At 40.8% G+C, this 13,835-nt stretch overlaps 1 protein-coding gene across 1 annotated transcript; it reads left to right on the top strand.

The window, feature by feature from the left end:
- Positions 1–350: 350 nt before the first annotated feature.
- On the top strand, positions 351–11,849 carry gramd1c (GRAM domain containing 1c). The gene is made up of 18 exons (XM_069703592.1): positions 351–471; positions 1,377–1,488; positions 1,822–1,945; positions 2,560–2,660; positions 3,313–3,408; positions 3,510–3,590; positions 6,328–6,446; positions 6,527–6,683; positions 6,768–6,921; positions 7,026–7,169; positions 7,274–7,392; positions 7,489–7,628; positions 7,713–7,816; positions 8,227–8,397; positions 8,949–9,015; positions 9,094–9,213; positions 9,606–9,711; positions 10,545–11,849. Exons 2-18 carry the CDS (start codon positions 1,390–1,392, stop codon positions 10,611–10,613), a joined length of 1,971 nt encoding a protein of 656 aa, XP_069559693.1. The 5' UTR covers positions 351–471; positions 1,377–1,389; the 3' UTR covers positions 10,614–11,849.
- Positions 11,850–13,835: the final 1,986 nt, after the last annotated feature.

Genomic DNA, 13,835 nt, shown 5'->3' with positions numbered 1-13,835 from the left:
TTAACTTGGTAGTATTTAAAAAAAAAAAAAGAGCTTGCTATCCATAAAAACTGTCATAAACTGATTTGTCTTCGATACATTTTGTAATCATTATAAAAACAACTTTTAATTCCATGTCAGAACACATGGCACTGGAGACAAATGCACCCGAGTCCTACGAATCTAAAGTTCTTGGCTATAATTGGAGTCTGGAGGACTTGTGAAGAAATGAAGGCAGAGATGATTTCAGAGCCTTTAAAGGCCAATGAGAGTCACCACTGAAGTGGCAACTCCCCTCAGGTATGCTCGTCTTGGATGAGCTGCACCTGTAACAAGGCGAGCTACAATCACAATTAACTCGACAGCAGAGATTCCCGAGCTGTGTGGGACAAACTGAAGTCTTCGCGTTTTTCTTTTATTTATTTTTGTAACACGGTCACACACACACACACACACACACACAGCAGAAATCCTGGGTCTACACCGAGTCGGGTAAGTGACTGACAACACCAGTGTTGTGGAGATTGATTAAACAGGTAAAAGTAGCGACTTCGGCGCACGTTTGATAACCGCGTGCGAACTCACTTGTGATGATCTTTTCCTACCTCGGTTTCGTTTGACACTTGACATCCATGTCAGCTGATAGGTGATAGTTGCTATCAGTCAACTCAATCTAACGGCGAACAGAAAGCGAGAAGGTAACTTTTTTTTTTCTTCTTTTTTTTTCTATTGTTATTCTCTGCGTTATGTTTGAGTCTGCTTTAAAATACAACTGTGTATTTTTTATGTGTGATGCACATCTGTTCTTTTAAGGAGACGTTTTAACTCTGTTATGGGTGTCGGGAAAGATTGTCATGAGTGCACAAAAAGTTTCTGTTCGCAAGCATTACACATCCTCAATGTATCTCTCCAGTCAAACCAGTTCTGTTGCCGCCGTAATTCCTTGGCCTCTCTGTTTAATGCAGTAACGTAAATCGCCGAGTGCTCCACAGTGGTGAAGCCAACCACCGTTGGATGTTCGTTGCGCGTAAATTAGTGTAGTTACGGTAAAGACGGACTGTGCGCTACGCAAACGTCCTGAAGGATACATTAACATAGTGGAAATATTATTATTATTATTATTATTATTATTAGGTCCAGATCCGGATAGAGTCCAGATAGGCCCAGAAAAGGTCTGGACCCTATGTAATCCCTAAAATCCGACGGCTTTACCACTGTTGGAGCACTAGTCCCTGTTTGGAAATGTCTGCTTCTTCAAATTCACTTCTCGCAAGAGTTATTTTTTCCTCCTGTTTTCCCTCATGACACCAGTGTAGTGATTTTAATTCTGATTTAGAGTCATAAAGTTGAAGTTTGCACATCTGAAATGCTCACAGAACATGTTTTTGTCTGAGCAGTGCATCAGAGAAGATGGACCAGGTATCCAACCGTTCAGTAGTGGGTAGTGATGACATCACGGATGACTCCACATCCCTGATGGATTTCAAGTGGAGCTCTGATGAGGAGGATGTAAGAAAAAGAAAACTAAACACTTAACATAAAGCTTCTGTTATTGATGTTTCCTTCATTTAATTCACTCCAATTCTGCAGTGAAGGTACAAAAAAACGGTTTAATGGAAAATCTTTCACTCCCCTCTCGTGGTTCAAGTTCATTACACTCACCAGAGGTGTTTCTTAATTCCTGTCTTGTTCTGTTTGTCCACCTCCTTTAAATTTGTTTTACACAGATTGGAATTTGCACTTGTTTCTTGCACAGAGACAGAATAAATGTGCTGTCATTTTTACAAACTCTGCCTTCATAGTATGTTTTTCTGTCAGTAATGTTCACATCTCCTCCGTCAGAGCTCTGACCCTCAGACAGCTTGTCTGGCGGCACCTCAACCACCCGTGCAGACCTACAAACAGAGGTTTGAGGAGTTTAAGAAGTTGTTTAAAGAGCTGCCTGAATCAGAGAGACTCATAGTGGGTGAGTTACAAAGGCCACATCTCATGATGTAAGATGTTGATATTCAGTATTGTAAAGATCCATTTGTATGCCACAAAACCATGATGTGTCATTCAACATATTTTACTATTCAGGGTAGAAAAGGCTTTATGCGATGGCTATATTCATGAAAACCTTACAGGCAGAGCAGATCTGTTGAATACTGTGATTCTCAAACATGGTTTCTATGTAAAAAATATGGTATTGGCTTAAAAAAAAAAAAAAAATCAATATCCTGTTTAAGCTAGACTTTGAGCTTGTTCCTGCAAACATTTAACTTATTTCAGAAGGGAAACCACGAGTGTAACAAATATAATGAGTAATGGCTGCATTTCAGTGTGTCAGTTCATGTATTTGTTTCTATCACGAGCAAATGATTGTTTTTAAAATGGCCTATTTTCCAGTCTCCTTTCCTGAAAGTTAAATTTTTTTTCTTCTACTCTCCAATTATTCTTTCCCTCATAACCTCGCAATTTGAATGAGTTACATCTTATCTGTACTTGCAGTAAACAGAAAGAAGTTCAATCACACTTCAGGCACACTCATTTGATGCTTTATCTATTTCAGTACGTGTTATTTATTTTTTTCTCCCTCAGACTATCCATGTGCCCTTCAGCGGGACATTCTCCTGCAGGGACGCCTCTACCTCTCGGAGAACTGGGTCTGCTTCTACAGCAATGTGTTTCGGGGTACGAAGGCAAGTAGACTGTGGGGAAGGACAGAGGGAAGGGTGCACTCTGTATACATATCAATCTAACCACAAGGGCATGCAGCCAAAACAACTTCCTCTTCAATTTCAAATAACTGCTTAGTTTTTAAAGTGAAACAGTCAAATGCATTAAGAATGTTTGTGTAACCAAATGGTTGCCTTCAAATGGGAGAGGTTGATGACTTAAAGAGTATTGCACACTGTGCTGTGTTTTTAAAGGAAAAGTCTGCTTTAAAATACAACAGTTTATTTTTAAATAACCTTTGCATTGAGCTCTGTTTGTGGCTTGGTTGCTGACTTATTTTATTTGTATTATTTTGCTATTTCCACTGACCGTCTGCTAAGCAGTGGAGGAGGTGCTGCTGGTAGATTACGCAAATATTTTTAGCTGTGCGAAATGTAAACTAAATTTCAGTTTTTCCTCACAACAATTACAGTCCCACTGCTTAGATCGAGCAGGAAAAATAATTCATTTCTGCACTTGTGGCAGCCTTAGTCGAACATATAATAATGCAAGAATGGCTGATTAAATCACTGCAAGGCCTTGTCACAAAATAACTCGTGTGCAGTGAGATCTGACAATGATTTTCTTTACAGTGCTCTTTTTGCATGAAAAGATAAACTTTTTATCTTTTTGCAGATCACACTGACTCTTAAAGACATCAAAACTATGACCAGAGAGAAAACGGCACGGCTGATTCCCAACGCAATCCAGATCTACACCAGCACAGAGAAGGTATCTTTGCTAAAGAGCTGTCGTTCAGGACTAATTCCAAATATGCTAAATACATATTCACAGAGATATGCTGTTTTTTCTCTTTGCGTCTTCACCCACAGCTCTTCTTCACTTCTTTCTCGGGCAGAGAGAAAAGCTACCAGGCTGTTTTCCGCATGTGGCAGAACACACTGTTGGGCAAGGTAAGGCCCCGCTCCACCCACCTGCTGTTACCTCCAACAGCACATTCTCTGCACTCCACTCATCAGAAACAATGTTTTGGCATGGGGGTCACTATTGGTCATGTGGGTTCAATACCAGTCCCCGTTTATTGCCTCAATGTTTTAAGATAAATCTGACACAACTGAAAACAATATAGACTTTGCTGTTGTCCGATACCTTAACTACTGTCCCTAAGTCCTCCCAGCACATCAGCAGGTCTGTGACTTTATGCCCTGTTTCGCAGCACTTATCTAATCACTCCAGAGTATGTATCGCACCGCCCAGCCACAGACGGACTTCCTTTGAGGTTATCAAGGCTGCTCTTCTGTTGCATGTAGGGTAAAGATCTGCATGCAGCAGTGGGGTTTGCTCAAGAGTCTGATGCATAAAAGCTTTTGTTTACCGTTTGCTGCAGAACTGTGTTTTGCCCGTCTGTATGTGGTGAAAAACAATACCCTGCGGGGGCTCCACTTAGTCACCTTTTACCCACTTCTTTGTAAGTCAAGAGACGATGGAAACAAACCAGAGAAGCTAAATATTAATAATGTAAGCACACTCGCATATGCACAGGATGTAAAAAGGGAAACGTTAATTGCATGAGATGTTGTTTGTGAATTGAAGCACTCCAAAGGTTTCAAATGTTTGTTTTTTTGCAACAGGTGAAAACTTTAAAAAAGTGTTAGTGCAACTTTAATTCCTATAAAGCAGTTGAAATGCCCATTTGTAGGCCAGCTCTGGAAGGAGTTGAAGAGCACAGACTGAAAACTGTCAGCTGAAGAATAAAATATCAGTCGATGTCAGTAAATGAAAGCACTTGACATCTGAGTTGAACTGTGAGTGATAAAAGCAGATAAAGTGTTGAAGGTAGTTGAAGTGTCAGTTTATATGCGAGTAGTGACAGCAGAGGAAGTATTTGAACTGTCAGTTTAAGAGTAAAAATGAACCAAGAAGTCAGTTATAGTGTAATTACTAAATCATTTTAGGCTGTAGTTCCAATTTTAAACCCTATAGGCTAGAATTTAGTTGAACTAACATTTAGAGTTAGAACTGAAGGCGGGTGAGGTGTCAACCTGCGAGTAAAGAGATGAATGCAGGTTGAAATATCATTTTAAATAAACACTAGAAGCAGTTATATTGAAGTATGAAATCTCCATGATATGGCTATGAATTATTTTTTTTGATGAACTCTACCTTAAAATGGATGCAGGATTACGTGCTGTATTGTTTTCTTTGAAGACGTGTTTGAGTCAACAGGGAATGGACGTCTCTGCCACTAAACTACAAATAAAAACTATTATTTGGAGAGTTAATTACAGAAAGTAGTCATGCAACGTGCGTGAATTTTATGAAAATGTTGAAGATTGTCTCGTGTCAGTTGGTGTGTAGAGGCTAAAAGCAGTTCAGCTGTGATTCAGAAAAACCCACACAAGTTGAACTGGCTAAGATATTATTGCCAACTCTTTGCATGGTAGAAAAAAACCCCAAAAAACCCAGCTATAAATAAAGAGGAAACATGTCAACATTATAGGTCTTATAACCTGTTATTATGAAGAGAAACCATGCGGCATGCATTTCTTTATCAACGCTGATTATGATTACAAGCGACAGTCAGTTTGGACTTTCACCCTTTAATTTGGTCGCTGCCTGAACTATTTTTGTAGACAGGCACTATAGCAGCCTTTCCACAGCGGAGAGGGTCTGCTGGGAACTGGAGGGTGGCAAAAACACTGAAGTTCATTGACTTCTCCAGGTGTGGCTGCGAGGGCTGATTTGCATTGACGAGCTGCCTCTGGCGCACTTGACGCTGTTCTCGTGTCGGAGCTGAAAGCTGTTCACGATCAGAACTTAACGCTTCTGAATTGTCGCTGAGTCGGACTTTTGACAGGTGGAAGGAGCATTTGTTTTTTATTGGTGTAAATCTGGGCGGTGCGTCTTTACACCCCTGAACTCGCTCAAATCCAGGATTTCCTGGATTGAGTGCGCGGTGAGTCCAAGTTGCAGACCAGTTTGACAGCCAGTTACAACTCGTAGCTGCGGGGAAATGTCCTCTAACACGTAAGTAAAGCCCGAGTGAATGGATCTTAAACTTTACGTCGTGTTTAAATGGTACACTTGAACACCGAATGCGGTCATGTGGCAAAAACTTTCCCGTCGGTATAAAGAGGCCTGAAATATTCCAGACTTTTATCTCTTTCCTCCTCTTGGAAGAGATCGTTGTTTTTGTACTTTTAAAAAAATTTTTTTTAATTTTTTTATATATATATATATTTTTTTATAAACTGACTGTCCTGCTTGTTTAGTTGAAACACCTTCAGCCTAGGTGTGTTAGTTTGGTTCAAAGTCAAATTTTTTGCCAGATAATTATGATTTTTGGTGACATTTCTAACACCTAACGCCTCCTGGCTGTCGAGGGTTAACACAGAAATGTAAAATGAGTGTTCAATCGGTCAAGAGAGACAATGAGGTTTGCGGGTTGTTCGTCACCCATGGAGAAAAGATTATACTGTGTGAAGGTTGCATGTTTGCAGGTTATCTGAAAATACTTCACATTGTGACTTCACTGTGTTTTGTATTCACATTCTGATTCTCATCTGCTAAGGAGAGACTTATTGGGCAACAAGAACAGACCTCCGCAGACACTGATTTCAAACAAGCCTTGAGGTTAATGTTTCTGTGTCTTTCTGACCTTTCCTCTTTTTCTTTTTTCTTTTTTTGCAGTCTCTGACCAGTGTGGAGTTTTGGCAGACACTTAAACAGCATTATGGGTATGATCTGGGCCTGAGCCATGAAGAGATGGAGAGCTTGCAGATATCGGCAGACTCAAACATGCAGACCAGGTGACGCCCGCTTTCACCTGCGCTTCCATCCTCACGCACAGTATAATGCGTTACACTATTAACATCATGTTTGTCTGCAGCCTGACGATAAGGCCTGGTGGGGATGATGGTCTGGGGAGACTGGAGCGGCCCCCCTCCCTTCGCCTCCCTGGGTTGGAGCACTGCCCCTTAGAGGCCTCCACACCTCAAGGGGACGACTTGCCTTCCCTTTTCGGCTTGCAGAACTCAGCCAACACGGTAATACAATTTAAAACAATTTTATAACATTGTGTGACCTGTGTCTTTTTCTTTTCACAGCCATCTTCTCTTTTTTTTCTACAGGATGAACCCCGCATCCCCCTGTCTCAGCGACACAGTCCTGCTCCCTCACTGGACCGCCTTGCCCCAGAGCGGGTCTCCAAGTGCTCCTTGCTTTCTCTCGACCTCAACGAGAACGGCGTGTCTGAGCAGAGCGGCTCAGAAAGCATTGAGGAAGGTGACAGAAAGAAACACAGATGCTGGAGGATACCCGAGCTGATGTTTTCTGTATTCTTGTGGTTTAAATATCCTCCTCTTCCTCTACTTGTTCTGCCCCATCAGTGGAGGAGCGAGCCAGTCCGTCCCAGGTGTCGGGTCGACTGTATCTAAACAAGGTTTTCCACATGAGTGCAAACAAAATGTTTGAGCTGCTCTTCACTGACTCTGGCTTCATCCGCCGGTTTATGAACGTCCGCAAGATAACCAGTAAGCCCTTTATTATTTCTCAGCCAAACACTTAACTTATTCATTAGTTCTCGCCAATCAAATCTCTTGTACACAAAATTCAAGGTTTTATTTTCTGTCATCAGATGCCAGCTTTACTGCTTGGCAAAAAGACGCCTCTGGAAATATGAAGCGGAGTCTGAACTACACAATAACCATCAGCAACCCTCTGATTGGGAAGTTCTCCACCGCCACAGAGAACCAGGTGTGTTTACATCAGTGTGAATGGTGTGTTTAACGCATGAATCAACGCATTTGCGTGTGAATTGTGGTTCTTATTTGTCCTCCAATTATCCGTCAGGTGCTATACAAAGAATCCAGGGATGGTCAGTATCTCGTGGACTCAGAGGTGTACACTCATGACGTTCCCTATCATGATTACTTCTACACCCAAAACCAGTACTACATCACCAGTAACTCGAAAAGAAAGTGTCGTCTAAAGTAAGGAACAATTATATCGATATAGCTGTGACTTTTATGTGTATTCTAACTAGCTGGACTTAAAAACATCTGTTGTGCCGTTAGGGTGTACACCGATGTGAGGTACAAGAAGCAGCCATGGGGCCTGGTCAAATCCTTTATCACCAAAAACTCCTGGAGCGGCATTCAAGATTATTTCAGACAGCTGGGTGAGTAGGAAGCCTCGTCTGCAAACTGAGGAGAGAACATCCCTGTCTGCTTTCCTCGGCCTGGGATATATTTTATCCCTGCTCTGATATGAACTATCTGCTCCAACAGACATTAGGCTCTGCAGCAGTAAATCATATTATGGCTGCACTTGCACGAAAAGGAATAAAAAGGGCAATAGTGCTCGAACTGAAGTCGCTCTTATCAGCCATTTTAAGGGCACAGCAGACTTGGCTTCAGCATGAAATCTTCATACATTCTTAAAGGGATTTTTTTTTAGTTGCCCATGACTAAAATATGTTTTTATTACTGCAATACTTGTTGAAACTTAAAATAAAATGGTGATTTACTGTGTAGAACGTGGTTGTTGCAGCTCCATATATGTTTGTGTCCCTGTGTCGATGCTATACAGAAGCAGAACTGCTGGAGGAGGAAGCGGAGATGAACCAGGGAGGTGGAGAGTCGGGGAAGATGGGTGGGCTACGGAGGAGGCGGCGCACTTACAGCCAGACCCTGCCAGAGCACATAAAACCCAACAAGCAGTACGGGCAAGACCCCGAACAGCACAGAGATGGCAACATGGGTACTGACGGCTTTAATTACAGCTTTAAAGGGACAGTTTTTTAATGTTTTTATTTTAAAAAATATATAGTTTTGATATAAAACTATAACTCTAAAGCAACTTGGTTGAAATTTTAACATTTTGTCTCCAATTTTCAGTTTAGATTTTACATTTTGGAACAATTTTCCTGAGTCTTATTCAAGTAATCTATGTGAGGATCTCAGCCCTTTTAAAATGTAAAAATGGAGATTCAAACTAACTTTATCTGCACGTGTCATTGTTGCTTCCATATTCTTACAGCAAGAAATGATCTTAGCTGGTATAACTGCTGAATATTGGGCATCACGGTAGGGGGAGTTGTATGTTAATGTCTCATTGGGTTATACTCTGACACGTGCAGAAAAAAACATTCATATCTCGGGGTGTTGCAAACGTCTGCATGTCAGCGGGAGGAAATGTCCGGTAACCAAACTAATACAACACATTTGAACTAAAACCCTGATTTTGTGTTCAAACTGTCCTGAGTTGATTTAAAACAAAATCATTTATAGATCTGTCCTTCTGTGTTTCAGGCCCCGTAAAGATGAAGGGCCTGTACAGGTGGAACATCACTACAATAGTGGCTGGCATGAGCGTGATGTAAGTTGACAAACTGGAAACGCATCTGTGAAATAACATGGTTTGTATTGTGTTTAAGGTTTAAACTTTTTTTTTCAGTTTGCTGATCCTGACTATGCTGAACTTGGGCCTGTTTTTTAAGTTGTCGGCCATGGAGGACGTGGCCCATCGCATGTACCTGAGAACGAAGCATCGGCTGAGGGAGAGGAGCGAGGCCAGGTCTGATAATTTCCTGCGTATGTCTGTGGATTGTTCATAGAAAGTGGCTGCATGAGGAGTTGAGTGATCACTTAGAAAGCAGACGTGTGGGTGGACAGGGCAAAGATGTTAGTCTTCCTCCTTTTTTTTTTTTTTTTTTTTTTTTTTTTAAGTCTGTGGTGATTACGCCGCCCACATACAAGAGATCTCTTGTTTCTAATGACTCATGGTTCTAAAACTGCTGGTTTGTCTTCCTCAGTGAATGTGGTTATGCAAGTGACATGTTGCATCAGCTGCCTTTACATTTCCTTCACTTTGTTGACATCTCTGTTTTTTTCTGCCGTCACATAGCATAAGTAAATATCTTTGAGTGCGCATTTGGATAATTGCCTTATTCCTTTGTTGTTTGGCAGCTTTGCCTCTGAATATGGCCCCAAACGGGCTCCAGGATACAGGACCACTGAGGAGATGCACATGCTAAAAACTGTACTGCAGGACTCCATTAACCTTTTAGAACAGGTAGGTTGTTTGAGCTGCGAATGCACTACATGAAGTAGATCAAATTGTAATTGATTAGGCTGCCGAGTAGTTGTACTTGGTCCAGTTATTTCACAAACATCAGATCGGTATGACTGAAACCTGGGCACAATGGTGGAGAAGATGATTCAGCCTCTGATCGCAGCTCGTTTGTCAGTAAAATACTCAAAGGTCAGCTTTTGAATGTGCTGTGTCTTTTCACAGTCCGTCTGGATTTTTAAAGCCGTGTAGGGGTTTTGAGGGTTTGTCACTGCTCGGAGTGCAGCGTGGGCTTTAGTGGAAGAAGGAAGGCATTGTCTGTTTCTCAATTGGACACTTTAATCCTGAGAAGGTTAAATGAGGTCCTAGACTCGATGGATAGATTGATACCACTCTCATGGCCATGCAAATAATCCAGCAAATTGTACACTTCATGTACAGATTTAATTAAACATACATAACATGTTAATTAGTGAGCATTAGTCAGTGGATGTTACCTTTAGTCAGAGCCAGGTTAGCTGTTCTGTCTTTAAGCTAAGCTAGTCGATAGCAGGCTGTAGCTTCACATTTACCAAACTTGATGGTGTCAGTTTTTCTCTTAAACAAACTTGAAGTTTGTAGCATATTGAATTAGAAATTAGTTGGGTTCCCTAAACATAAAGAGGTGTAAGAAGCATGCTGTGTTATCTCAATGATGAGGTAGTAGGGGGTAGTGAAGAGGTAGTTTTTCTATTTTACAACCAGCAGGAATTGATCTCATAAATGCATACCTGCACCTTTTTAAATGCCTGAAGCGGATGTTCAGGCTGCCGAGTCTATTGCTCTTCTCCTCACAGCTCCGCAGCTCTCTGGTGGTGCTGCAGCAGAACTTTGCTTTGGCCAATCAAACGGCAGAACCGCAGTGATGCAACCACACCTGGCGACGACACAGCGCCTGTCCCCGGCCCCGTGGATGAAAAAAAATAAAATAAGAACCGCAGTGCTGAACTGCGTCAGAGGAAATCTCTGGTATCCACAGATGTTGCCATGAAGACATCCCCAGACCACTGACATGCCATGTGTTGCCAGGGGTTACGCGTCCCACAGCCTGCTGTGAGGCATCAGGTGCCAGGGTGTTTTTTTTTTTTTTTTTTAACGCTGCAGACTGACTGCTGGGAGGACAAAGTTACATCACAGTCAGCTGCACAGGGAGCAATGGGGTTAGATTTCTGTAAGTTGCTACTGTCAGCTCCCACTGCTGGCTTCTTTTTCTCTTTAATACCCTGACCTGACTACCTTATTATGTTTTAAGGAGCCATGGTGCCACAGAAAATAAACTTTTGTAAATACTTTTTTTTATTTTTAAGGAATAATTATTTAAAAAAAACAAATTTCCTCACTACATTTTTTTGCACATATTTAAATTTTTGCACAAGTCTTGAGAATTACACTGTTTCATATATCTTTTTTATTTTGTATCAAATCTGACTCGGTTGAAAAGTTCATCACTTCTTTTGTAATCATCATAAATCATTGATTCACTGCAGTTTTTCTGGTGTACAGAGGATACCGATGGTGTTTGTTTTTAAAAAAACAAAACAAACATATTTATCTTTTTCATTGATTGAATTTTCACTCAGCCTGCGCTTTAAATGAAACCTGCCAAATAATGTCATGTGGATCCTTACCACCTTCTCATGTATAATCACAGTTTTGGTGTCCTTTTTATTTTATTTTTTTCTCCTCCTTTTCTGCACTGAGCCAAGTTTTTATAAAAAAAAAAACAGCAGGATTTGGTGTGGTTTAAAATACTTTAGATGTTGGTGATATTTCAGTGAAACCATCTCAGTGCTGTGAACTCACTCAGTCAACATAGATGTAAATTGCTTCTATGATTTACAAACTTGACAAGACTAGTCAATTATTATTTTTTTTTTCCTTCATCAGTTGATGATGATGCACAGCTACATTGTTTGATGTTTACAATGCGCTGCTATCATCCTTGAATTTTAAAGACAAAATGAACTATTTTGTTTAGCTGTCTTTTCCTCACTTCCTGTACATAGAAAACCATTTCTGTGACCGACCTTGTTTATTGCTGATTGCTGTTCTGTACATTGTCTGACATATTGTCATGCAGTGTTTATTAAACAATATTTCTTACCAGACATCTTGCTTTTCTTGCTAATATTTTTATCAATCTTTTATGAGGGCCCGAGCACCGATGGTGTGAAAGCCCTATTGTTCAAGGAATTCTTATTCCGCGTTATTATTATTCTCCGTAAACAACTGCATTTTTGGAGGTTCCAATGCACCATTACGTCAACTCAACAGGGAGTTCACCATTTTTAATTTAGTCGCCGTTTTTGGCGACTCGCACATGTTATACTTTAACAAACTCCTCCTACAGATTTTGCCGGACCGACTTGAATTTTAGTCTGTGCACTCTTAACATGTTTGGAATAAAAATTTATCAAAAGAATTAGTTTTCGTCAATTGGTGTGTCCATGGCGTGGCGGCCAAAAAGTGACCCAAAAGTCATACTATAGCATATTGTCCAAAAGTGATCCAAGAATAACTTTTGGGTCACTTTTTGCTGAATTTTCTTTTTAAGCAATGACTAAGGGGGGCCTCAAACCCCAAACCTTCTTGCGGAGAGGCACAGTACTAACCACTGCATCACCAACCTTCCCAGGAGCTACTCTGCATTGTGAGAAATATTTGGCTCACTGCAACCTATAACTCCACCGTCTCCAAATATTCATTCAAATGCAAACAAAATTGCCGCAGACATTCTTTGGATAGTAGATATACATGTTTTCAAGGGGGTCTGCAGTGATATTAAATATCTTCCTGTAATGTGTGGTGTATGCAGAACTTTTTCAATTTCTCCAAACGTTTCAACTTCACTAAAAGTTGAATCACCATCAACAGGCCAAGGTGGAATCTGAACCATTAATAGCAACCAGGGTGAAGTAGAATCTTTTACCTCTTGAGTTAACCAGACTGTCGGTTGAATCGCTGCAGGCTCTGAGTGAACTCCGTCAAACACTTTCTTCGCCGCGACTTGTTGGTCAGCACTGAAGACAGTCCAGTGGTCTATGACGCAACTTCAGAGCTGTGAATGACCTCATGAAGACAGGGGTTCAAGCCCTGCCCAGGTATTACACATGGTTCACTGAAAGGGTAAGCCACATGCTTTTGGGTTTGCGGTGTAAATACAGTCATACTAATACAAAACCAAAGGTCAACAACAATACAAAATTAAAACTGCAAGCAGTGATATGCGGGCCCTCGCAGCTTCACGTCGGGGATCCAGCGGGTCGGGGCCGTCTCTGACGTGAAGGTAGGCATATTCCCACTTGCAGTTTTATTTTTTTTCTCGATCTTGTTCCTTATTCTTCTTTTTTTTTTAAAAAAGAAGACTTTTTTTGGCGGCTTTAACATCTTCAAAAACAGTATATAGTATACATTATAGAGTATAGAGTATATAGTATAGCCAGGGCAATGCGGCTAAGTTTGATGTTTCGCCGTGACACAGGAAGTTGATGTTTGAGGTCAAACGATGCTCCAAACCTCATGAAATGTCAGGAAGCAACTTTCATGAGTTTTTGAAGATGTAGAACCATAAAAAGGCTTTTTGTCCTGAGTAATGTTAATGATACAACTGATCTTTCTTAGCATAAAGTGTAAAACCACCACATTTGACTCTTCTGTTTTTAGAGATGATGTTGGCAGCAGCTGTACAGACTGTATTCTGCTGCACACAAAAGAAGCGGATAATTGAATGGGACTAACGCCAAATGTGCCTTTGTTCTTTTGTCGCAGGTGAAACACAACACGATTGAGACTGTCGTTAATTATTGACCAATCGTCTGTCCCTATTCATTCCTGGAGGAAATGTTGTATTTCCTCTGTAATATCATTACAATACAACGAGATGGTCATTGAACTGCAGGGATACTGGTTTATGTATGGTCTGCTATTGTCTTTGAACTGGGATAAAGTTTGATTGTAATATTCTGTGGTAAAAAGAGGTAACTTCAGTATTTCCATTTAATGCTACTTCTTTCGCTACAACATTTCAGAGGGAAATATGGTGCTTTTTACTCCTCTACATTTATCTGGCGGGTGTACTTACGAGTTAC

This window comes from Brachyistius frenatus, unplaced genomic scaffold (genome assembly GCF_029030835.1).
Source record: "Brachyistius frenatus isolate BFR_SWC_R1_liver_20210118 unplaced genomic scaffold, ASM2903083v1 Contig_47, whole genome shotgun sequence".
NCBI lineage: Eukaryota > Metazoa > Chordata > Actinopteri > Embiotocidae > Brachyistius > Brachyistius frenatus.
Note: the sequence above shows the minus strand (reverse complement) of the source record. Positions and strands in the feature narration are given on the sequence as shown.

Coding starts and splice junctions, on each gene's coding strand:
- gramd1c (XM_069703592.1), top strand. CDS start 1,390: ATGGACCAGGTATCCAACCGTTCAGTAGTGGGTAGTGATGACATCACG. Junction 2,661..3,312: donor ATGTGTTTCGGGGTACGAAG/GCAAGTAGACTG, acceptor ATCTTTTTGCAG/ATCACACTGACTCTTAAAGA. Junction 8,398..8,948: donor GCACAGAGATGGCAACATGG/GTACTGACGGCT, acceptor TCTGTGTTTCAG/GCCCCGTAAAGATGAAGGGC.